Source organism: Haliotis asinina, chromosome 5 (genome assembly GCF_037392515.1).
Source record: "Haliotis asinina isolate JCU_RB_2024 chromosome 5, JCU_Hal_asi_v2, whole genome shotgun sequence".
NCBI lineage: Eukaryota > Metazoa > Mollusca > Gastropoda > Lepetellida > Haliotidae > Haliotis > Haliotis asinina.
The window spans coordinates 21955360-21982422 of record NC_090284.1 but is presented as its reverse complement, the minus strand read 5'-3'; the positions used below and the strand labels follow the sequence as shown (position 1 = coordinate 21982422).

The following is a 27063-nucleotide window of genomic DNA, read 5'->3' as shown; positions in this document are numbered from 1 at the left end:
TAATCCGTTATGATTCTCTACTGAGCGTCACAAATACACTCCCTGAAAGTGACTAGTATAATTACGTTAAATTGAAAGAGAGTCACAAGGAAGAGTCGTGTGTCCCGTTGAGCTTGCTGGTGATAAATTATATACAGAACTATACAAAACTATTATTTGAAAACTAAAACTGATTGATCAAAGTTGTTCGTAACTGTGTTGTTGATGAAAACACCTACATCCAGAAGAAACAAAAAATCCACCCTTTTCCGCTTGTGAACTGATTTAGTGTTATTTACGAACCGAATAGGGACATCACGGGGATCTTAACAGGAGGCGTTTCACAGAAAGTACGCCTAAGCCTGTCTTAAAAAAAGAAAAAAAGGGAGAATTTGTTTCAAGTTCATTATCGTGTTTTAGTGGGCCGTTCAATAACTCTCCACAACCGAGCCACTGTGTACAAGTGTTAGTAGCGTTGACTTTAGTAGTGTTGATTTGCTCAAGTAGCTTGTGTTTGAATCGAAAATAGTTACTCTTGCCAATTTCATTGAATTCAAGGTTGAGATTTGGTGCAACCATCAACTCTTGAATTGTGAGAGCACAGTCAATACAAAACCCAAGGCAGTCCAATCTGTATCTTGTGTTTTGGTGTAGTTTTTCTTCAGGTCGATGGTCTCGGGCTTTCAAAATTAATGCCTGGTTTACTATTTGAGCACGGTCTTCTCTTGAGCGTTGTATCTTAGTTTTCTTTGAAATGGCCTGATTTATATATTAACAGTAATGTCCACGTTTGGTTTTTTAGGTAGCAGGACACACCCCCGCCACACGTTACGTATTGTCCGTGAAATGTCCCCAATATCTCATTTTATTTGAGACCTGAGAAGATCCGGGTTAGAATTTATCTTCAGTGACGCATGCGTGGTGTGGTGTGGCTAGCTGACTTGTTTAGCAAAAGTCATCGTATCTCAGTTGCGTAGATCGATGCTGATACGGTTGATCATTGGAGTGTCTGGTCCAGACTCGATTATTTACAGATCACCGTCATACCTGCAGTAGCGTACATAATGCTGAGCGTACACAATGTCTTGGAGAAACGTGTGGTACAATTAATCACACGTATGTAGTAATTCATTATGAAAAGTACGTGGGGTAGTGAGTGAGTTAATATTTATCGTCACATCGGCAATATTTCAGCCATATCATCACGGGAGAAAGCAACTGTCATCTTTCATATTAGTAAATTTAAGAAGTAAAATTTTTGACGATGAATAGAAAACTACCAGGGTATCACAGCTAAGGTAAAACGATTTTATCATAGAGGATAAAAAAGGGCCATCGATCACCAGCACCTGAAGGTAGAACAACACACAAGGGACCATGGGAACTTACAGTATCTTTGCTATCTGCACGGACCAACCTTTCTGCCACTGGCGATTGCAGAAATTTAGTCATAATTTAAAATAACAAATGTTCTACGATTAAAAAAACATGGTTGAACATGGAGCTTGAGAAATCGGAACGGAATGGTAGCGAAGACCATAACACAATATAGTTGTATGACATAAAAAAAGCCTGAATTTGTGTTTAAAAATGCAGGCTTGATCTTACTGAAAATGAATCACAGTTACATACCAATTTTAAATCATATAACAGTAGCTCAAATAAGCCCAAACATAAGAATTGCAAACTCGTAAATAATAAGGTTTATTACTTATTTCGACATACTAAGAAGAGGATTTCTCTGCTTGAGAGATAAAAGTCCATAAAACATTCAGAGTTCGAGTGTAGTGAAAATACCCCGTGTCTTAACTGGCCGCGTATGACATGATACAAGGATGAAATGCTCCTTATAAAAGCCATAAACTCGTCAATATTCTACACCGTGATTACTCATGCAAACGGTGACTGTAAGAGGAAGAGGTGACTGTAAGAGAAAGAGGTGACTGTACAAGAAAGGGGTGACTGTAAGAGAAAGAGGTGTCTGTAAGAGGAAGAGGTGACTGTACGAGAAAGAGGTGTCTGTAAGAGGAAGAGGTGACTGTACGAGAAAGGGGTGACTGTAAGAGAAAGAGGTGTCTGTAAGAGGAAGAGGTGACTGTACGAAAAAGAGGTGACTGTAAGAGAAAGAGGCGACTGTAAGAGGAAGAGGTGACTGTAAGATGAAGAGGTGACTGTACGAGAAAGGGGTGACTGTACAAGAAAGAGGTGACTGTAAGAGGAAGAGGTGACTGTAAGAGGAAGAGGTTTCTGTAAGAGGGAGAGGAAGAGGTGACTGTAAGAGGAAGAGGTGACTGTAAGAGGAAGAGGTGATTGTAAGAGGAAGAGATGACTAAGACGAAGAGGAAGAGGTGACTGTAAGAGGAAGAGGTGACTGTAAGAGGAAGAGGTTTCTGTAATAGGGAGAGGTGTCTGTAAGAGGGAGTGGTGACTGTAAGAGGAAGAGGTTTCTGTAAGACCTCTTACAGAAACCTCTTACAGTTACCTCTTCGTCTTACAGTCACCTCTTCCTCTTACAGTCACCTCTTCCTCTCCCTCTTACAGTCACCTCTTCCTCTTACAGTCACCTCTTCCTCTTCGTCTTACAGAAACCTCTTCCTCTTACAGTCACCTCTTCCTCTTACAGACACCTCTCCCTATTACAGGTGAGGAAGAGGTGACTGTAAGAGGAAGAGGTTTCTGTAAGAGGAAGAGGTGATTGTAAGAGGAAGAGATGACTGTAAGACGAAGAGGAAGAGGTTACTGTAAGAGGAAGAGGTTTCTGTTATAGGGAGAGGTGACTGTAAGAGGGAGAGGTTTCAGTAAGAGGAAAAGGAAAGCAACTATGAAACGCATTCAGTCTTCGATATTAATATTGTATGTCTGTTGCATAAATAATGAAAACAATCATTAAATATTATAGCAAAGGCTTTATGAAACAACATGCACAGAACGAGCCATTGGTGAATCCCAGGCAGTACAAAATGTTGCATATATGTTAGGTAAGATGGCATCGTTGTATAGTATTAACATGTTTGACTTGTTACATTCATGGTACTGTAATGCATTGTTACACACCAGAGGATACGTCCATTGATAGCTACTTCTCAAAGATTAAGCATTGCATTGCTCTGTGGCAGAAATAGCGTATTCGTGTATACCACAGCGTTAAGGTGTTTCATAAGTAATAAAGGATAAAAATGTTATACAACAAAGGATTGTTTTATATGAATAAAATGAATGAAACATTGACTCGTTACACGCCAAAGGGCTGGTTTATTACATACAAAGTATTTCATTAGCAAGGGACAAGTATCGACATTCTTTCCGGACATCAAGATTTTATTCAGCAAAATATAAAAAAAACAAATTACTTCTTTCTTTTTTCGAAAGAGAAATCCTGAATAATGAATATACGTCGATAACGTTAAACTGTAATGTTAAATAATGCACATATTTGATCTATTGGCAGTGGGTTAAATAAAGTGAAAACACACAAATCCACAATCCTTCATAACCAAGGTTATGTACGATTCAGCAAATCGTCTAAAAAGATACGTTGCCAGTGCTATCAATCACTGTTTTTTTCTGGACCAGACTAAATTATTTCAGAAATATTCTGGTCATGGTGTTAAGAGACACGAGAATAAACTATATATTTATAGGAGTTTCGTTATTAGTTGCAGATTCCTATACTGAAAAATGAATCTGAAAAGACGATTTATGAATTTTTCGCAACATTGCGCAACGTTAGGTGAAACTTTTATAGGACCTTTGTCGACGTTTATCTGTTTCCGTTCGCCTTGCTGTCACAGATTTATATCTGTTTTCATTGATCCAAAGTCCGTGGACTATCGGTCTAAGCTCAACCACACTAAAGAAATATTAGTCCCCTGCCAAAGGTGAGATGAATTATCACAGTTCGACCCCAGATACCTTCGATCTGGCAGCTTTAAAGAGTACCAGCAACGCCTGGAATTATTCCAGGGACATAACTCACTCTCAACGAGCCTAGAGAATAACGACAGGTGCGTGCTCTCCCATCCAGATACCTGGTACATGGTGGAGACTGTCCAGAAGTCCAGCACTTCAACCAATGTTTGCCGTCGTCTACAAAGAGCTCTTCAGCACTCATGTCATTTTTCATAACGTTATGATAGGTCATTGTGTACAACAAGATTGCCTCTCGGGTCACAAACCCGGCAATGATTCGTCATCCGGCGACTGTTAAGGGTAGGTGAGGGGGACATTAAACACCGTTAATAAAACAATAGGTTTAATGTACAACAGCGTTTCAAGGAAGTATCTGACTGTGGCGTTTCTTCACAACAGGCATGTCGAAAGTGCTGGGGCCAAGACGCCCTATGGACATTTGTAATACATGTTTTCAGATGAAGATAATGCGTTATGGAAGAGGTAGATTTTCATGGATTAAACCACTATAAGTGACGATATCAAGACCAAGTCTGCTCTGCATGTGCAGATACGAAAGGAACGGACATTGCCAGCAGTTCTGATCCTCTTGTGTTTTCCAGTGAAACTCAGGGTCGGCATTTTACACCACTGGACATGGGGCATCGGTAAACCAATTGGCAAAGCTGACCAAGGACAAGATTGGTGCAAAATGCCTCTGGACATTATTATTTTGTCTGTCCTTAAGTAACATCACCACCCACGACAATGGTGTGTATACCGCCTCGCGACGTCAACGTGAGCGGAATTCTTTATCCTAACACGCCTAAGGTATTGCCGACGTGGGAGATTGTTGTAAAGTGTTCCGTCTGTGGATGTGTGGAACTTATGGCTTTCGTTGGGAACATTCTTGTAATCGCCATCGTTGCCCAGTCACGGAAGATGCGGACGACAACCAACTTCTACATCACCAACCTCGCTATCTCCGACCTTTTTGTGGCCTGCATCCCCTTCTGGATACACCTTGTAAATGACGTCACCGACGGTTGGTTCCTGGGGGAATTTCTCTGCAAGTTTAACGCGTTCGTACAAAGTGAGGAATTTTGATTGTGTGCTGTATTTCTCATGTATGCAAAAACAGTGTTTCAGGAGTCACAACCAGTGTTATGTATACATTTCACCATTTTTGTACGGAGAAAAGCATATTTGCATGCACAAATTTGAAAGTTCGTCTTTCTGATATATGTTCAGCACATTTGATAATAATTTATGGTTAGATTCTTAAATGATCGTTTTAACGGGCAGTATTTTCACATGATTATCTGTTTCTATCTACAGATACTTTACTGTAATACCTTTTTAACGATTGTATACAAACCCATACGTTCTGTTACAATTACATTGATCTAACATGGTATGCTCCACTGTCATATTGATCACAAGAGTTATTATCCACCATTAATTGACAAATAACTTACTCTCCATCCTTATAATGGTTCAAAGTGCTATATCCTTCGTTTCATCTAACGTCACCGCAATAAAAATGCAACGCCGTTTGCTTCTCCGTTAAAATGATTCTTGCTTCTCCGTTAAAATGATCCAAGGCCGTAACTCCAACGCAATAACGATGTAACGTCCTTCGTCTTCTCCGTTATAATAATGCCATCTCCGTGATTCGGTGTTATAATAACCTATCATCCTACCTCCAGCACAATGACGATATTGTCTCCGTTATAATGGTCTAACGTCCTTACTCACCACAATAACGATCTAACGCCGTTATCGTTTCCGTTGTAATGGTCTAACGTCCTTACTCACCACAATAACGATCTCACGCCGTTATCGTTTCCGTTGTAATGGTCTAACGTCCTTACTCACCACAATAACGATCTAACACCGTTATCGTTTCCGTTGTAATGGTCTAACGTCCTTACTCACCACAATAACGATCTCACGCCGTTATCGTTTCCGTTGTAATGGTCTAACGTCGTTACTCACCACAATAACGATCTAACGCCGTTATCGTTTCCGTTGTAATGGTCTAACGTCGTTACTCACCACAATAACGATCTAACACCGTTATCGTTTCCGTTGTAATGGTCTAACGTCCCCACTTACCACAATAACGATCTAACGCCGTTATCGTTTCCGTTGTAATGGTCTAACGTCCTCACTTACCACAATAACGATCTAACGCCGTTATCGTTTCCGTTGTAATGGTCTAACGTCCTTGCTCACCACAATAACGATCTCACGCTTCCCCTTTGTAATGATCTAATATGCTACTTCCACCACAATCACGATCTAAACAAGTCAACCTTAATCATCTGCAGTGGTCGATCTGCGTTACTTATGCGTCCACAAATGTAGAAGCTGTATGCAGCATAGTGTTAGAAATTGAACATAATGTTAGAAATGTTAGAAATTTTTTGAAAGGTGGATTGTTAGTTCGCTTTGGGTAGTTTCTGAAACATTATTTTCGGTCCAAACAGTTAATTCAAACAGTTAGGTCAATTTCAACTTGTCGTGTTTTCAATGACGCACAACATTTGTTTCATATCACACAGTATCACCATATTAGCGATTATCCTACTTTCACGCCAACACAGGCCTAAGGGGCATTGTCAAAAGTTCAATGACTCCGAAAAGACGACGTTAATATCACTTCCTTTTTTATCGCTATCAATTAAACAGGGTAATAGCTGTGTACACTGTTACAACTTCCAAATAAGATTTCTGTAAGTTAACACCAGTGTAAACTGAGACTTCAATGGACGTTTAACCCACGGCTTTCACCAAAGGCTGGCTGGCAGAAGCTGAATGCATGGCACTCAGGTACAAGTGGGTTTTTTGCGTTTTAACCAGTAAAAACACCAGCGATTCTCTGTAAAAACACCAGCGATTTGGCGTAAATGCGTGAACCAGTGATCGCGGATATTATGATTGAACCTCCACTGATCCACCACCCTAATACATTTACGGATATTTCGACAGCAGGCATGTTGTTTTTCTTGTTTCTTTTACCCACACTATTCAGGAACCCTAAACAGAAAAAGACTAAATTTATAACATTATTTAATATACTCTTAAAAAGTACTTAAAAGTAGGGGAACCTGAACTTTGAAGTCTGGTTGAAATAAAACCCATTGAGGAACGTTACAATGACATTTATCTTATGTGTGCAGCATCATTTCACGTTATCACCACAAGCAAACACAATGCATGGGAATCACGTGCACAACGTGGGAGTCTCCTACACGTGCATGGGGTGTCACTGTGAATCTTGACGTTTTTCAGGCAGGTCGATAAATTGCTGTGGACCATTTTTTTCCGATAATTTTCTTGCATCCGTGCATGGTCAGGGTTTTCAGGGTCAAATCGCACACTACTACTGACTGAAAACTGTAAACCTGAAATTTTCAGGTCATAATCCAGTCACCTAACAACTGAACGAACAGTTTTGCTTTGAATGAAATCCATGTGGTGATGCATTCTCAAAACATCCACTATTATTGTATCAACATTGATTCAATGCCATATATCTCCCATTATCGACAATCGTACACTGAAAGTATAGGTTCCCTACTTTTTGAAGAGTATATATAGAATACATTGTTAAATCATACTGAATCTTGAATAATTCCCATAATGGCTACTCCCAGTCTGACTACCCGCCCAATACATAACATGTTCCTGTCGAGGTTATTTTTATCTCTCCTCTCCATCAGGTAGACTGTTCCACCAACACATATAACAATTATAGTGAGTGAGTGAGTTAAATTTCACATCAACGATGTTTCAGCCATATCGTGACGAGAATTTGAATCTTAAGACTAAGTACATAAGGAATACAAACCTATCAACTACTAATCTCAATCAATCGGGTTTTTTTAAAAAAAAATCAAATACCAGTATTTCAAACATATCGTTATTAAATACAACTGGATGCAGAAAGGTACAAGGTATACACGTAACCAGTCATAATAATTTGTCAGAAATAGTCAATATATCCCCATTTTTTCCAATTTTCACTAAATCCACAAATGACACGTGCAATCATTCACCCGAAAACACACGATAAGGAACAAGGGTGTGAAGGAACGACTTTCTTTATATTCATGAAAACAATATTTCAGACTTGAAGAATTAAATAAAGATGCCATGATCGAGAATTAAAAAACCCCAAAAACACGTTCAAATGTCTCAACACTTTTTCATCACTATCTCCCTTAAGGAAAAGAATGGCATCCTAATTTAACAGGACATGTTCTCCCTTTTAGGCGTTTCCTTAGTTTTTTATCTTGAGCATGTAAGAAGTGATTCATCGTTTACTCTAACGTCATTTCCGTCCATGTACACCACAAATGAAATTATATATCTACACCTACATGTAGCCTTGTATCACCATCAGCGAAAGGTCAGATATATGTTTTTTTTCGTTATATCACTAAAGCCAACCAATACCATAATATAATTAAAGAAAATGTGACAGAAAAAAAAAGAAAAAAAGAAATAAAATCCGCTTGACTGAATTCGATATAATACTTTATCTAATTTGTTTTTCATATTTGTAGGTTTTTATGCAATGGTGTTTCAGCTTCAAAATATTCATCAGACGGAAAACGGTCTTGTTTGTTTCAGGCTTACCTTTCGCAATTCTTCGCAATTGAAGACACAAAGCCATTTCATAATCACAAGAAATCTGTGCCAAAAGCGTATATCATGAATCACCATCGAACAGTCCTCACACCATGTGGTTATTGACGATAAGTGTATTCTGCACCAAAGGTATCACAGGTATCACAGGTATCACATTCAAGGGCAAGCCAATCACTACACAACACATTGTGCAATCAGTAATCAGTAATTAGCCTAAGCATAAAATTGCACCTGTGTGCCTACATTGGAAATGTACACCATTTGCCAATCGTAAAAGAAGTCCAGAATGGTGTAACCCCGACCGAACGTTTATGCGAAATCTCTTGAAATTCCAGAAGAAAGAGTATTTCGAACACACTGCAAAACCGCGAAACGAAGACACCAAATTCGGAATATACTGGGACATCGTCTCCTTCCCTACCTCTCTACATAAATAAGCTATGATCAAACCTATTCAGTTAGAGTGAAATTACAAAAAGGAAAATATTTTCGCCATTGCATACCCACTCCAGACAAATGAGGAAGAAAAATAAGTTTGAGTTGTCTAAATATGAAACTTTTAACTCTGTTAACCAGCAATTAAACAGAACCAACTATGAGGTCTTGAACGTTGTATTGCAAGGTAATGAACTGACCTTCAACTTCTAAGTTGACGTTCAAGTCAGTTGCTACACAACAAATGGTAATTCTAGGGGCACTCAAATAAAGTATGGGGATATATGTACTTGACAGGCGGAATGCTGTCTGCTCGTACCATAGACTTACATTTTAAAACGTTCAAGACGAATTATCAAATGGATGCAGTTCTGGTTTAAAATATGCTTCACTATATCGTTGAGGACAAGAAGGTTTGATTTATCCCCTTTTCATAACGAAGGATACTTTCGTCCAAAAAAGTGCAATTTACGTCAGTGTTATCAGCCAAGAGATCAGCATGTTAATTATTCGTGTTTTGGATCCTGCTGAAATTACGTTGATTTTTACTGGTAAACCGAGGAGTCGGGATTCGTCACTCTCCTACCCAGAGTTCCATGCGGCCAGCCAGCATAGTATCTCTGCCACAGGCCAGACGGAGAAAGTGCGTTAGTAGGTCCATTAATGGACATGATAATTTGTTATCAATCACAGAACTGTCTGGCCCAGACTGGATCAATTACAACGACCACAACACAGTCTGAATAGTGACAAGGGTTGCGTTAAGCTCTCGCACGCCAGTCACATCGGAAGCTCAGTTGCACTTCACCACAGGGGCATACGTGAAACCTTGTCTTGTGTTCTTGTTTTATTGGTGGAAAAGCAGCGTAAAACCGAGCAAAACTCATGCAATCCTCGTTTGACAGGTTCATAACGCTGGACAAAGGTCAGTCTGAAGGTTCATTTGTCGTAAAAAGTTAAAATAGTTATAGTACCTGAATTTGGAATTGCCAAAACGGTTCAATGAAACTCAGGGATGATATTCGAGAAAAATAAGCATGCCCTGTATTGAAACACTTGAAAGTAAATCATTCACAGTGGTGTTTTTTTCTGTCGGTGTGGATGACGTGTATCCACGCACTGATAATAACTGTGGGCATTGCAACTTGTCCTAGATTTAAGTGGCTGATTAAGTAAGGAATGTATGTTTTACGCCGCTTCTGGTACAATCATGAGCGGCAGAGGGACAACTGAAATCGGCTTCACACACAGGACCCGCGTGTGGAATCGAACCGTCTTTGGTTTCATAAGTGTATGCTTTAACTATTAGGATGGTCCACTTCCCTAATCGATGCGTTGACGCGGGTCATGGAAAACTGGTACATTTTTGTTTAGAGGCCCAGCGTCCTAGGATATGCGGTTTTCTAGTACTTGATTCCACATGCTCGTTAATGACATTATTTCTGTACATGACCCGTTAAAGGATAACAACTTCTTTTTGTTCTCTTTATTACCTACGTTTTAGAGCTAATTCTTGCTCCTTCAACTGGTGAATGCTTAGTCACGTAATATATTTAGACTGAACATGTTTTACACAGGGCAAGGTGGGGTTGTTGACAAAGACAAGAGGTGAATTGTGTGTGTGTGTGTGTGTGTGTGTGTGTGTGTGTGTGTGCGTACATGTGTATGTGTGCGTGTAGAGTGTGCGGATGCGTGAGTGGTGTGTGTAGGGTGTGAGTGTGTGCATATAGGTGTGCGGGTGCGTGAGTAGTGTTTGCGTAGGGTGTGTAGTGTGTGTGAGTGTGTGTAGGATGCGCGGGTGCGTGAGTATAGTGTTTGTGTAGGGTATGTGAACTGTGCTGTGTGTAGGATGTAGGGTGTGTGGGGTAGCGCTGTGGGTGTGTGTAGGTGTGTGAGTGTGTTTAGGGAGTATATATAACAATAAAATGGCAAAGTCAAGAGGTTAGAGCGTGGGGTGTGTCAGTGTGTTGGGTGTTTGAGGAGTGTGTGTGGTTGTATGTCGGTATGCAGAGTGTGTTTGTGTGTGTGTGCGTGTGCGTGTGCGTGTGTGTAGGGTGTTTGTGTAGGATGTGTGGGATCTTGTGTGTAGGATGCAGGGTGTGGAGTTTTGGAGTGTGTGTGGTTGCATGTCGGTTTACAGGGTATGGTTGTGTGTGGTTGTAAGGTGTGTATATGTAGGATGTGTTAGTGTGTGGGGTGGGTGTGACGTGTGTGTAGAGTGGGTGTTTGTATTTCTGTGTGCAGGGTGTATTGTGTGTGTGTGTTTGTGTGGGAATGTGTAGAGTGTACAGGGTGTGACGTGTGTGTAGATTGTGTGTGATGTGTAGTGTGATAGGTGTAGCGTGTAGGGTGTGTAGTGCGTTAATGTACAAAGACAACGACAAATATGAATGTAAAAGTTGCTACCTATAAAACAAAGCGTGTATTCATGTTCGTCCAACTTTAAATGCCTTTTAAGAACGATACCATTTGTCTCTTCTAGTCACAGCCATGTGTGCCAGCGTCTTTACTCTGATGGCCATCGCAGGGGATCGCTTCTTCGCCATCATCCTTCCACTGAAGTCTCGCGTGACTCAACGAAAGGTGAGCGTGGTGATCGTTCTGGTCTGGCTGTCCTCAGCTGCTATTGGCATCCCATCCCTGCTGGTGTACACGTATAATGAACGGCGATGGAAGAACCATCTTGAGAGGTTCTGTACCGACGTCTGGCCAGTGCAGGTGACGTCAGACGGCGTCTGCGACAACGGTTTAACCTCAAAGCGAGCCTACTGGACCCTCGTGGTTGTTGTGCTCAACTGGGTGCCTATGATCGTCATGACAATAACCTACACTGTGATTGTCCTCAAGCTCCGGTTTAACAGGATTGTCCCCAGTTCAGGAGAGCTCTCCCTGACCGCCATTCAGCAAAGGTCGAAGAGAAAGGTATACCAGACATAACCAGAATGCCATTAAAACGTGGGATCGTATATTCTAGCATTTGCTAGAATTTGATTTCATCTGAGTACAATAAGCAGTTTACATACGCGAAATATGTATTTCATTACAATTTAATATACCTTTGATTACTTTATACCCAAGAGCCTATTTAACTTCACAAACATTTTGCTTAATTCATTCATTCATTCATTCATTCATTTAATACCACAATTTTACTGTATATACATCTTTAATCTGGAAAAGAACGATTCATCCTTTTATATTTGTAGGATCAGCTAACACGCTAACTGGAATATTGCTCATTACAAACGAACTTAAGCCAACTTGCCTCACTGACGTGTATAATACGAACCCCTAATGTGGTAAAGATGAAGATTGTGATATACTCACACAGTCGTAATCACGATCACTGTTTTTGGTGTGCAGGTTGTGAAGATGCTGTTCTCTGTCCTCATCGTCTTTATGGTGTGCACGATTCCCTTCCAAGTCTCCAAGCTGTTTGAGCTGTACAGAGAGGACCAAGAGGAGAGGGTTGGTCATGCTGTCATGCACTCGTGTTGTCATTATGTGTTGTCATGCTGTTATGTAATGGCGTCACACGGTCATGTTAACCTTTCTTGCTGACATGCTGTCAATCTGCAACATGTATGGTATTATGCTATGCGGCCACACTGCCTTGTTGTCATGTTGTCCTGTCATGCTAAGTTGTATTGGTGTCACTACATCACACTATCATGTCTTACTGTGGTGTTACAGGGTCATGTTATAAACTTATATTATGTTGTTACAGTGTCATAATATGCTGCCACAGTGAGGAACATGAAGCTAGAAACGGAATCGGGATTTGGGATTCGAATCCCGAATCTGAATATTTTTTTCAGATCCCCAATCCGTTTCTAACTTCATGTTCCTGCCACGTTGTGGTGTTACGGTGCCATGTTATGTTCATACTAAGATGTTACGGTATCATATTCTGAGTTCCTGCAGTAATGTCACGGCATCATGTCATGCGGCCATACTGTGATGTTACGGCATCATGTTATGCGGCCATGTTGTGATATCACGGCATCATGTTATCCGGCCATGTTGTGATATCACGGCACATCATGTTATGCGGCCATGTTGTGATATCACGGCATCATGTTATGCGGCCATGTTGTGATATCACGGCATCATGTTATGCGGCCATGTTGTGATATCACGGCACATCATGTTATGCGGCCATGTTGTGATATCACGGCATCATGTTATGCGGCCATGTTGTGATATCACGGCATCATGTTATGCGGCCATGTTGTGATATCACAGCATCATGTTATGCGGCCATGTTGTGATATCACGGCATCATGTCATGCGGCCATGTTGTGATATCACGGCATCATGTCATGCGGCCATGTTGTGATATCACGGCATCATGTCATGCGGCCATGTTGTGATATCACGGCATCATGTTATGCGGCCATGTTGTGATATCACGGCATCATGTCATGCGGCCATGTTGTGATATCACGGCATCATGTTATGCGGCCATGTTGTGATATCACGGCATCATGTTATGAGGTCACAATATCAAGGTGAGTGAGTGAGAGAGAGAGAAAAAACCCCGGCTGCGATTACACTTTGGTAAAACCAAGGACTGAGTTTACTGCAATTGGGGACCGCTAACATGTGTCAACCAAGTCAGCTTGCCTGACCACTCGATCCCGTTAGTCGCATTTTACATCAAGCATGGGTCACTGAAACCAATATTCTAACCCGGATCTTAACGGGTTGTACAACACTTATGGAGCTGACACGTACTAAAATATCCTGGCGCCAGGGATTGAAACCGCAATCAGGGGATGTAACTCTTCCAGGGTTTAGACCACTGCATTATTCAGGAACATGCACACTGTATAAAAAATCTTTTTCACTATCAAAATGACAACTACTCAAATCTGTTACAAAACCCAAACGTTCAAACAGGTGTAGGTTCGCATTAAATGTTAACTGTGCACCTTTTGCTTGCGTTTGTGCCAATAATGTTCAGGAGTCTTCTTGGAAATATCCATTGTACTGAGTGACGCCAACACTAACATTGTTCATTAAATACAACCGTGAAGTGTTTATTCGTGTACGCAGTGACACAGAGTACAAAGGGGGACATAAAGGGCCCCACAAAACCGTTTATGCTTTTCTCCTCAAGCATGTCAGTGATTAACATTTCGCTGACGTTGGGTCAGATAACCACGTCTTCCGTTGGTAAATATCAAGCCCCGCGTTCTATTCTTATCTTTTATGCGTCAGGCAATAAATATATCTAGCCGTATTGACAAACGGCTTCTGCACATGGTTGCTCGGGGAGTTTAACAACCAACGAAAGTGGCTCAATCGTCTTTCGCATTTAATTATGTTTCAGTGTATTTTTCACAACCCATCAGCTGTTGTACATTACAACGCCAGAATACGACACACCTAGATGACAAATGAACATGTCATATCGATTAAATATTACGGTTGAACAGTGAACGTTTTTGAATTTCGATTGTTTTAGAACATACACTTCACAAACATACTTAAGTAGACATATATAAAAATGACTTTTTCGGTGAAAAAAGTGTTTTAAATCTATGAAAGGCAACTGACATTTACCTGTGTTAAAGGGAACGGGCTTCTTTAAGTGACATTTAAGTAAGATGAAAAAATAAGGTATTTTTATGCTTCTTTATACAACTTCTTTATACAGCGTGGACAACGTTTCGGTGTAGGCGCTTGCTTGTCAACGGTGATAACGTCGCGAGAAAAAAACTAAACCTAAAACATTCTGGTATGTATGTAGGCATGCATTGTACGTTTCTGAATCTCTCACCTGTCATAGATTGCCTTAACAATGCAACGTGGACAAAACGAACTTTTATCCCTTTGTATCGCTTCGCCTTGCCAAGTCAGACGCTATATACGTTATTCAGAGTTACTTCCCTTTGGCATGCCAGAAGTCTGTGACCATGGATTAGAATCTGTGATTCTTCCTGACCATGATTCTAGATTTGTCGGGATTTTATTTGAGCTCGCTGGCTCCAGTAAAGACCGATTCGTACACAACTGACACGAGCTGATATAAATGAAATATTGGTAAAAAATCATTCAAGCGAATTCACTCACTAACTCTCTGTAACATAACCAGCTGTAAGAGTTGATACAGATTATTAAAAGCAATCGTTCCGAAAAGTGGCTAGAGGTTTCGACACTGTATGTCGTTGTCCGCCATTTGGGCATGCAAGAGCTTTTGGCCAGTTATGTTTCAAGATTTGTTAGCACCATATGCGTGCTCGTATGTTTTACCGAAGTTTAATAACTCATGTAGATCCGGGTTAGAATTGATCTTCAGCAACCCATGGTTGTCATAAGAGGCGACTAATGGGATCGGGTGGTCGGACTCGCTGACTTGGTTGACACATGCCGTTTTATTCCATTTGCGTACATCGATGCTCATGCTGTTGATCACTGGATTGACTGGTTCAGACTTGCTTACTTACATACCACAGTCATATAGCTGGAATATTGCTGAGTGCAAAGTAACAGCAACCAAACCGAAGTTTCATAACTCTATAATCTATAATCTGCCTCACGTGTTATCCTCTGACATGAAGCTACATGAGCCAGTATAACTGGAATACCGGTCAATACTCACTCACTCACTCACTCACACACTAAACCACAAGGTAAAACAGTATCCTATTTCAGTCATTTCAAACATCACTTGTTTCGTAACCGACTGAATCATTGACATTGACGATAAAAACACCATTATGCATAAAATGATGGGTTTGTCATATGAGCATATGTTTGATTATCAGATGAACTTATTCTAGGTATATTTTATACAAAAATAAACTTTATTGGCACAAAGTCATCACGGAAATAATACTCCTACATGACTTCATACGTTTAACATCTTTTAAATTTAGATTTACGACATTATCTCTTAAAATCCATTTTGCCTCTTAGGCAAATAAGAAAAATACATAATTTAACACATGGTAGGGATCACGCGGTTGCCAGTTCATTTCCGATTCCTGTCTTCATTGAGCCAATTAATATTTACACCAAATTATCACATTATATTTCACAAACCGTTGCAGGAATGAGTGATGACTATTTTACAACGTTTCTATTAACGGCTACATAGAGAAAGCGAACCCATTAAACTTGATTTGGTCGTGCAGTTAATTTTCAGTGTGAATGTGCAGAGACCTTCCTGACACAATAACTGAAAAAATTTAGTTCAAAGAAGAGGTAAACCAAACTCATTCAAACTATAGACCATTGTTTTGTTTTGCCCAGTCACGAATACTCTCCAAGGACAAACGTTTTCCATGGCAACCTTCTTCCCCGAATACGTATCCTTTTCCGGATCTTTTATTCCTGGTAATTTTCAAATCGCTTCCGTTCAATTCCGCGGATAATCGGCATAAATAGTTCATTTCATTTCAGAAAATCGTTGTTGCATCAAATTGCATAAAACCAAATCACCTGCGTTCTCTAGATTCTCCTATGTTTCTGACAGCATGGTCCTGATGTCTGATTTGTCTGTTTCCAGCTCCCAGACTGGTACAGTCCCTTGTACTTCTCCGCTATCATCATGATGTACACCAACAGCGCTATCAATCCAGTTCTGTACGGCGGGCTTAATGAGAACTTCCGGAATGGATTTAGAGATCTCATTAACGCCATATTGAACCGGAAGTCTCACAGTCACAAAGCCTTGCTAAATGCACTCTGGATCAGCAACAGGTCACGTGTTGTTGTTGATGAGCTTGGCACTAAACCACAAATGGACCATCTACAAGTGTCGGCGGTGGCAATGTCTTACATCAATCCGTCTGTTGACGTTTCCAACGACGAGCCGTCAAAGACAGAGGATAGTGCTTCTTGTGGCATCAGATCGGGGACTTGAAGAGTCCTTTTGTGTAACCTTTTACACCTGATGTGAGCAACACTGCAATTGACTTTCCTCAGAAGGTCCAGTTTAGACTTGCCTACTCTGGGGCCGGCCATTGAATCTGTCTGTCTGAATTAATAGTTTTCAATTAAAAGACCCCTTCAGTGTATTTGATAACAACTGGATGCTTTTCAGTATATCATGTACCAATAGCCAAACACTGAATTTGTTAAAATACTTGTGAACAAATATATTCTGCATTTTCAGATATGTTTTATGTTTTTTTCAATCAAATACAACAAGACATAGTTCCCTCTGATATGAAACGATCGACCCCTTACCATAAAGAAATTGATATTAACAAAAATATTTATGTTTGTAAACGTAATTCGACAGAAAGTTTTGACAATAAATTCACTCAAAACACTGAATGTGTTTTTGTGATTTTATAAAAAGACTGTCCTGGATATACGAATATATCCTTTATTAAAAAAATAGCAGGTACTAGATATTTGATCACAGTATATGTCTTCGGACACCGCAAATTTATTTCTCATCCCAGTCTTCCTTGATGAAATGTATTTGTATATATCGGGATTGTTTTTTTTTTCAAAACTGCTGAATTAGCGAACGATGGCTAGAACGATCTAATCGAATTTAACAGTGTTGTCTACCGATCATCCCCTCTTTGGAAAAGTCAATGTGTGAAGAACATGTTTGATGTCCCCTGCCGCTGACGTATTATATATATATATATATATATATATAATTTATTATTATTATATATTATTTTATATTTTTATATATATATTTATTGACGAAAACCATACACACTCATTGTAGGGCAGATTATTTTCACACCGCCGCCATGTAGATGGAATATTGCTGCTTGCGGCGTTAATCACAATCTCAACCATCTAATTTTACACAACATTAAGACAAAAACAAAACAACAACAAAACCGAAACAAAAATACACAACGATAACACCAACAAAACCAAACTGTATTTTAATACGACATGCCTTATTCAGAAGGCATGTGGGAGAGCTGGGTCCATGTGCAATGACCACGGTGACCCTTCCCATATTGCCACTGTGGACAGAGTTCACGAGAGCTCGTGGTACAACAAACTTGTCGATAAACCCAGGTGACACATGTGGAGGCGCTGATGAAATGCAGTGGCAACAATGTTCGACATATCCTTCGGCTCAGTTTGTTCTTGGGGTCATAGTTTTACATTTCTTCGGATCCTCACAACCTGCAGGTTATGTTAAACTGTAAACATAGTGAATGAATCATTAGACTGACATTGCTGTGTAACACTGGGTCCAGCTTTGAAGTACTCTGCTCGTTAATCAGTCATACTTACCGGAAATGCTAGGCGTAGAAGAATTATGGGACCAGTTTATATGCACTCTATGCAGTGCGGTAGATATCGCATTACTTGCTGTTGATACATTTACTGCACCGCTATAGAGCTCGTAAATATTGTTTCCGGTAGCCGATATGCCTTGTCTCTTCGTTCCCAGATTTCATTAGGCCATTTCGTGACGTAAAGACGATGTTTTACGAGGGAAATATAATGAATATTGCAACAGTACATGAATATCTGTTCTGTAGTCCTCAGCTAAAACGTGTGGGCCTACGGCTGGTTTTAAATCAGTGGCAGACCGCCTTGGCTGTATGTGAAAGGGATGTTTACAAATTTTACATGTCAGCATCTTGTTATCTCTTTATCACTCAAACGCAGTGAAGATCCGGTTCATATATGCAAAAATGGCCTTCTGATACATGTCACCGTTTCCCGTTTGTGTAGATAGATGCTCACGTGCTCATGTCAATCAGTGGATTTTCAAATAACAGGAACTTAGCTGAGTGCTGCTTTAAACATGAACAAAGAACAACTAAAAAACCCAAACCAAACCAAAAACAAAACAAATCCAACAAAAAACAAACAAAACACACAAACAAACAAAAACCAAATACAAACAAAAACCCCATAATCAAACACAATAAATACAAATAACCACATTTAGCACTCAAGGGAATCACTGACGGTTTAATTGTACATTCTCTTGTATACTGATGAGACATTTGCCTTCAAAGATTTAGTCCGCCATATATCTGGAATGTCGCTGAGTGCAGCGTAAACTAAACTAACTAAAAGATTTAATTCCCTCCATTTACGGTGTAACATGAGAGGTGTGAGTGTTGATACGTATTATAGAATGTCTGAAGAGAGGGGACATGAAAACATTATACATTTTTTGATTGAGAGCAATATTTACACTGCTAATCGAGATAGACAGATATGTTGCTGTAAATAGTTAAAGTTAGTGAGTCAGTTAAGATTCTAAGTCACCCCGGCAGTATTTCAGCCCTATCGTGACTACAAAGAAGTTATAATTTTACGATATATAAAGGTAAATTATAAAAAAATAGGACAGTAGGACACTAAAACAACTAGTTTATCACAATTTTCAACTTAAAACTAGCAATTAACACTGAAACAAAATACTTTAGCAATATATTGCCAACAACTTAAGTTAGATCACCATGAGTTAACTATAGTCGCTAATAATCACAATATATTACTTAGCAATTGTAGATATATCGCTGTGAATTGTTCTAATTATATCAAAGAAGCTCTTGCTTAACGAAAAAATCTTACAGTAGCGATTTAATTGAATTACTTCGTGAAGTTTATCCTGTTCTACGAGCCTGCACTCTTTCTGTATGTATAACACATGGGCCGATGGCCTACAAACCGAAGTAAAAGAATTAAATTGTTATGAGACTGCGTTGTACATTGTACATGGAGTTAGTGAAGGTGTGCTATGTCTACACTTGACAACCTGTTAGTAATCTCCAATAGGGCTGAGAACAAATTAGAATGACCTTGCGTTACACCTCTGTATTGTGAAACCTTTGTACTGATTTTGTATTGTTTTGAGGACTTAGTTAATTGTACAATACCATTACATTTCTTGGTTTAATGTTGGTTTCACAAGTAGATCTCTTACGGACTGCTTCCATGCTGTGAAGGTTTGTTTATCCGTCAGTTCTATACATCTAAATATACAACAGAACCTACTGCCAGTTTTCTACGAATTACACACTTCACAGAATCTCTCGTTGTGAGGAATATTTAATTAGCAACTCTTTCTGACTGCTTGTTCTGAAATACATTAAAATTATATGAATGAGTTTCGGAGTAATGAATGAATAAGTATCCAAGTGGGGAACTGAACCCGGATCTTTGGCGTGGCTAGCCAACGCTTTAACCATTAAGTAGAATGTGTCTTGACTTCAAATATGTGAAAAATATTATTCTTCGTTAATTATATATATTTGCGAAGTTTATATGTGTTAAATATAACGACAAACCATACATAATCTCACACAGGAATGTTGCTTGAAAGGGTACAGCCTCAATTTGAACGTCACCAGAAAGCTGACAGTCCATTTGATACTTGTATTTGATGAGAAGATATTTTGATTTGACATTTAGCTAGAAACAATTATTTCGGTATATATTTCGAACAATGTTCTGATTTTTGTTTTTTTCAGTTGTTTTTGGAACCGTGGGGATGTAACTGACTCTAACCAAACTAATTATTCAGCAGTGTTTACTTTTAAATGTCATTATTACTTCATAAGTATATTTTGTTTGAAAAGGTTTCTCTTATTTTTAGATTTTAGTAAAAGAAAGTATACAATGTAAGTCCACTGGCTAAAATGAACAAACCAAAAATTGGAAATTGTTTCCGATGTTTTTAATACCGGTATCATAGGCGATATTATTTGCGTCATTTCAATGATCATCATACAAGAAATGACGTATAATTGGTAACAGGGGTTGCAGTACCACAGAACAGGGCATCTGAAACAAAAGCTTCATGAGTTTGGGTGGGATCATAGACACGAGACATATATTATGTAAATATGCCCCCACGGTGAATGCACACCTAGACTCGCTGCTATCGTCTCCTGCTCGATGACGTCGGTGGTTACCTTTCCTCTCTCAGTGCGGGTTCCTGTTGTTGACGATTCTGTCGTCGATGAGGACGTTTCCTGAAGATCGAAGTCTAGGCACAGAGCTGGATATGGAATGACAATGATGTCATGCGCTGCTGAAACAGTCATGGACGACCCTTACGGTGTGCGACCTCTTGCTTGTCTTCTCTGATGCTGTTGGTAAAGGGTTGAAGAACGTCAGCGTATAGTTGATATCGTGGTGCATGATGTTGACATTTGTTCACACCACTCCGTTTTTCCTAAACACCCACAAAAAGAGTGTAATTTGTTTCCCAAGATAGTCCTCATGATCACACTGAAAATCCGTGTGTGTTCACAGTAAGATTGAATATGTTTCTCGGAACTTATATTAACACTTCGGAGTTAGAGCCATAGGGTAGACCTATTGACATGTTTGTCGACGTGAAAGGGACATTTGCGAAAGGAGGCGCGGTAGGGTAGCCTAGTGGTTAAAGCGTTCACTCGTCATGTTGAAGACCCGGATTCGATTCCCTACATGGGTACAATACTTGAGGCCGATTTCTGGTGTCTCCTCCCGTGACATTGCTGGAATATTGCTAAAAGCGGCGTAAAATCATACTCAGTCACTGTGACAGGAACATCCTCACTGGTTGTTATCCTTTGAATTATATCTGTGCACAAATCAAGACAGAACACAAAATACGGTTCTGTGGTTGTGTTGCTTTGATTTCCAACACTGTTGGTTACATGAATGGAAGAAATGAGGTCCCCAGTACAGCCAAATCCCATAGTGTCGAACTTCGATGTGTCGAACTAAATAAGTTCTCAACTCTTTGCCCCTTTGTATTTTATTTTGTTATTTTTCGGTTGTGTCCAACTTCGGATATGTATTTACTACAAAAGCAGTAAATATATTAGATTACTATGTTCTGAAATAGATCATAGATTCTGGCACAGTAAGTAGGCATCGGAATAGCTACTACCTATCAACATTTTTGTACACCTTACGACAAACATTAACAATCGTAATATGAATACACAATGAGTAACTCAATTTGACGTCTTAACCAGAAGATGGCAAAAACGTGTACATAACTATACTGAATATAATTCAAAACCACAAGTCATAATCTCTTAAAAGACCATAACGCTATCACATGTTGTCACCTGCAGCTAGGCCTGGTACTCGGTTGAGTACAGTGGTTAAACCGTTAGCTTTTAACGACGATTGTACGGGTTCGATTCCCACATGGAATACCTTACATGATGATTTTGATTTTGTTCTGAATTTCAACATACAGGTTTTTATCTTATGGATGGGTGATACGTTTCGACTGTGCTGGCGAAGGTGAGATTGGTTATGTTCTGTTGAAGGTACTCAGTAAGACTACTAGGTCTGTGTAGTTGTGCGTTTTCATCGTTAAACACAGTTCCATATCGACTCGTACTTCAGGATGTTGTCACGGCAATCCTGTTTCCTGGATTATCTGGTTCAGACAAAATCATTTACACGATGCCATTTAGAAAGTGGTCAAATGCAACATATGTCATATTTGGGATTTCACTTTCTTAGTAAAGTACAAATTCTAGTACTTTTTTTCGGTTGAGTCCGATCCGGGATTCGAAACCGCACCCTCAGAGTCAGGCACCTAATCGCCAGCACACAAAGTCAGCCGCCTAGCCCGCTCAGCCACCTCGACTTCCACAAAAATGAAAGTCGGACAACTGGTAGTCTAGACTGCGTACTTTGTGTACCCCTCTGATGAGTGTAAATTGGCACGGCTCCCACGGCCGAAAGCTATGATTACACGATGCCATTTAGAAAGTGGTCAAATGCAACATATGTCATATTTGGGATTTCACTTTCTTAGTAAAGTACAAATTCTAGTACTTTTTTTTCGGTTGAGTCCCATCCGGGATTCGAACCCGCACCCTCAGAGTCAGGCACCTAATCGCCAGCACACAAAGTCAGCCGCCTAGCCCGCTCAGCCACCTCGACTTCCACAAAAATGGAAGTCGGACAACTGGTAGTCTAGACTGCGTACTTTGTGTACCCCTCTGATGAGTGTAAATTGGCACGGCTCCCACGGCCGAAAGCTATGATTACACGATGCCATTTAGAAAGTGGTCAAATGCAACATATGTCATATTTGGGATTTCACTTTCTTAGTCCCGGATGAGACTCAACCGAAAAAAAAGTACTAGAATTTGTACTTTACTAAGAAAGTGAAATCCCAAATATGACATATGTTGCATTTGACCACTTTCTAAATGGCATCGTGTAATCATAGCTTTCGGCCGTGGGAGCCGTGCCAATTTACACTCATCAGAGGGGTACACAAAGTACGCAGTCTAGACTACCAGTTGTCCGACTTCCATTTTTGTGGAAGTCGAGGTGGCTGAGCGGGCTAGGCGGCTGACTTTGTGTGCTGGCGATTAGGTGCCTGACTCTGAGGGTGCGGGTTCGAATCCCGGATGGGACTCAACCGAAAAAAGTACTAGAATTTGTACTTTACTAAGAAAGTGAAATCCCAAATATGACATATGTTGCATTTGACCACTTTCTAAATGGCATCGTGTAATCATAGCTTTCGGCCGTGGGAGCCGTGCCAATTTACACTCATCAGAGGGGTACACAAAGTACGCAGTCTAGACTACCAGTTGTCCGACTTTGATTTTTTGTGGAAGTCGAGGTGGCTGAGCGGGCTAGGCGGCTGACTTTGTGTGCTGGCGATTAGGTGCCTGACTCTGAGGGTGCGGTTTCGAATCCCGGATGGGACTCAATCGAAAAAAATACTAGAATTTGTACTTTACTAAGAAAGTGAAATCCCAAATATGACATATGTTGCAAAATCATTTACAGTCCGCCGCCAAAACTGGAATATTGCCGTGTGCGGCGCTAAACTAACTCAACCTATACCAAGGACATCTTTTTCGCGGATGGCGAAGGACACTACACGTGGCCCGTGCTGCACCTTGACAACTGGTATTAAATATGAACACGTCTCATTTGATTTACAGCCTCGAGTATCTTGGGGAGTAAATAACCATTGTATTGTGACAACTAAACAAGCCCCACAGTACATACTGACACGTTGAACAAGACTTCTCAACATGCACGTGTTAAGGTGATATTTTATCCATACTCGAGGATAGCTGTTAGCATATATCTTTTATTGGACTGAAGGAAATCTGTGTACTATCTGGCATCCATACCTAATGTTCAGACGGAACAATCAGTAAACGTTAACGACCACTTGTTACAGACAATTGGTACATATGGAAAATGTCGGTGCACTAACCGTCTCTTGATACGCCTAGACACCAGATTGTTAATCGTATACTCAGGACTGAGATAAATGGTGTGTTGGTCTTGTTAGAATGATTTATTCGAAATATGAGATATGACGTTATACCTTACGTCATATGACGAACTAATGCGTATGTTCGAAGGATAGTGCGTGATATGGACACACACAAGAACTACATAAACATATCCCACGTGAAAAAACGGATTTAATACTTTTTGGTGTTGACTTTTTAAAGTATTCTGCAAAATACTGACCATGACACGTTTTACGTTGGATTACAAATATATTACTTACATATCTCTTTAGGAAACATATATAATTAAGCTATTCCTTGATCAGATTACAATATTGATAAGCGTTGTTTCAGAGAAAATGCAAATTTAATTGTCAAAATCTCAAAATAGACAATTACACAGCATGTGTTGGGTTTGGAATCGTTGTTCACACTAGGATTTGAAAGCGCTTCCTCATCCTTAAGAATTTATTTCCCATCAGCCAAAGGGTACTTTTCTCACCTCGTCTTTTTACGGCAGAGTCAACACAATTTAGTAAATACATGTTGGTCCGCCGCTAGCAAACACTAGGAGATAGTAGTGCTCTCAAGCAGATGATGATATTAGTTACTTGACATTTAGAAGTGGATCCACATAACTAGAACTCTACGCTCCTTCATCGTAGATACGACATAAAACTCATCATTAGGAAAATAGTGTCAGCTTACATTAAGAAAATCGCTATAAATAATAATTATAAACATTTGAATTGATCATCGGTTTCATATTTCCCAGTAATATTTAAAACTAAAATATCCACAGCTATCTTTTAGTCAAAATTTTCCGTGATCTCACTTTCAGCCTCTCGATGCCATATTCAATACTTATGAGCGCGTTGATCATGTTCATAACACATGTTGTAAATTAAATTGATATTTTAATGACAAGGACATAGCCCAGTCTCAGGATGGCATAATCACAGCCATGGCCTTCATTCATGATTAACTTTGAAATAGTGATGATATTGAGTGTATCGCGAAAGGTGCTCGTGCATTGAGCTTAGTCGGTATGTACAATTAAAAATACGGAAAACACAGTCAAATACGGTGGAAGCTGTCAAAACCGGCATTTGTCTCAATTCGGCAAAAAGTCAACACCAGCATAAAGTCTCAGTTCCATCCGTGGCTTGTACAGGTATCACCAGCTCTAAACCGGACCATTTCTTCAGTCCCGATGAGTGCCGATTTAGACAGCTTCCACTTTACCTATACAACGAACATGCTGTACCACACAAACGGATATAACAGATGTAAGGAACTGTTGTTTTTGGTCCAGGCCTCTTGCGTGATATATCAGGAACTGTGGTTATTACGATCCCAAATAAATGGTCCCCTTGCCTCCGTTACAAACTGATGTTAACGTATAAACAAGACAGAGTTTATTAACATGCATCTATATTGTTAAGACTCAATCCCAGAGTTGTAATTATAAGTAGGTGTGTAGGTTTGACTGTCGTGCCAACGTACGTCTACGTTAGGTTCTCCGGAACTAACGGGGGAGGGCCACTGCTACGCTAAGGCTTAGTATCTGAATATACGTAATTCTGATAGTAACAAACAAACCCATTTTAATTGAAAAGGAGCCCCAGGGAGACCAGAGATTCAGGGGAAATCTAGACTTAATGAAGGCATGGCAGTAGGCAAAATATGTGGTTCAGAGACTGAGAGGGAGTAGGCCACTGCGTGTACAGATATGTGGTGAACATGTCACCCAGGTACTGAGGACATGCTTGTTTTACTTAACACTTAACCAGGCCGTCTCGTAACGATTAGTGTGTGAAATTCGGTGGTTACTTGTCATCCATGCTCATTCTTTCGATCTCTGATTTGTATTTACCACAATCGTTGACTGAAAAATTAACAATGCTCGCTCAGGTACACTGACATGTTGTTTTATTGACGTACCTGAGTGATTGGGCAAGTATGTTTTCATCGTCAAATCGGCAATATTTCAGCCATATGGTGATGAGAACAATAATATTTATAATATTAATAAATAAAATTAGAGAATAAAAGCCTGTTGACGAAGAACAGTAAAAGTAGTAGTGTATCGTAGATATCCATTTTATGGTCTGCAGTGTAAACGTATCGATGAAATTCACTTTAAACAACAAAATAAATCGATTAAAGTGCAGTTGAGATTGCGAATCCTCATAATTTCACTTTGGCAACGGAACATTTAAATCTCAGAATTATATTCAACTTAGGATATAGTTGTTTGTCAAACGATCAAACTTTCAAATTGCTTTATTTGTTCGTATTTCAGGGGGTATGCACATTAAACGAAACACCAGCCGGATGGGTCTAAGTTATCGCTTATCTCGCACCACACGTGCATTTGTTTCACTGTGCTTGTAATAGAAACCAAAAATAACGATTTGAATCCATGATCGTTTGTTAATCAACTTTTATCCCAAGTTTAAAAAATTTTGTGACTCAACTTTGTCCTTTGTCGACCATGCTATCAATCACAACCAGCTTGAAGACTGGTAATAGAGTGTGATGAGACCTGCACTATTAATTTCCTGTGAAGAAACCTTTGCGTGTGTTTGGTATAGTCGGAATCAACAACAGACGTCAAGAAGATACTTCATCTAATAATAGAAAGGAGTTTGTTTCTTTCATTTATTCTATTCAAATATGTTATGATCATGATATTAGATATTAAAGCATCAGATATCCGGTCAGGTTGTTAATGCCAAACATATTTACTGACATTTAATTTACTTTAACTATGCATTCAAACCACAGAAACACTTGTATGATAGCTGTCAGAAACCAAAACAATATACATGTTTTTAGTTTAAAATCAATGCCCCAAGTTTATTAATGTTGGTGACAAGTGAAGACAATTGTCAAACAAATCGGAATTGAAAGGTGA

The 27063-nt window shown here is 39.7% G+C and overlaps 1 protein-coding gene across 1 annotated transcript; it reads left to right on the top strand.

The window, feature by feature from the left end:
• The first annotated feature begins 4635 nt into the window (after positions 1-4635).
• On the top strand, positions 4636-17243 carry LOC137284649 (tachykinin-like peptides receptor 99D). Its single transcript, XM_067816542.1, has 4 exons — positions 4636-4960; positions 11444-11883; positions 12325-12429; positions 16478-17243. Exons 1-4 carry the CDS (start codon positions 4636-4638, stop codon positions 16832-16834), a joined length of 1227 nt encoding a protein of 408 aa, XP_067672643.1. The 3' UTR covers positions 16835-17243.
• Positions 17244-27063: the final 9820 nt, after the last annotated feature.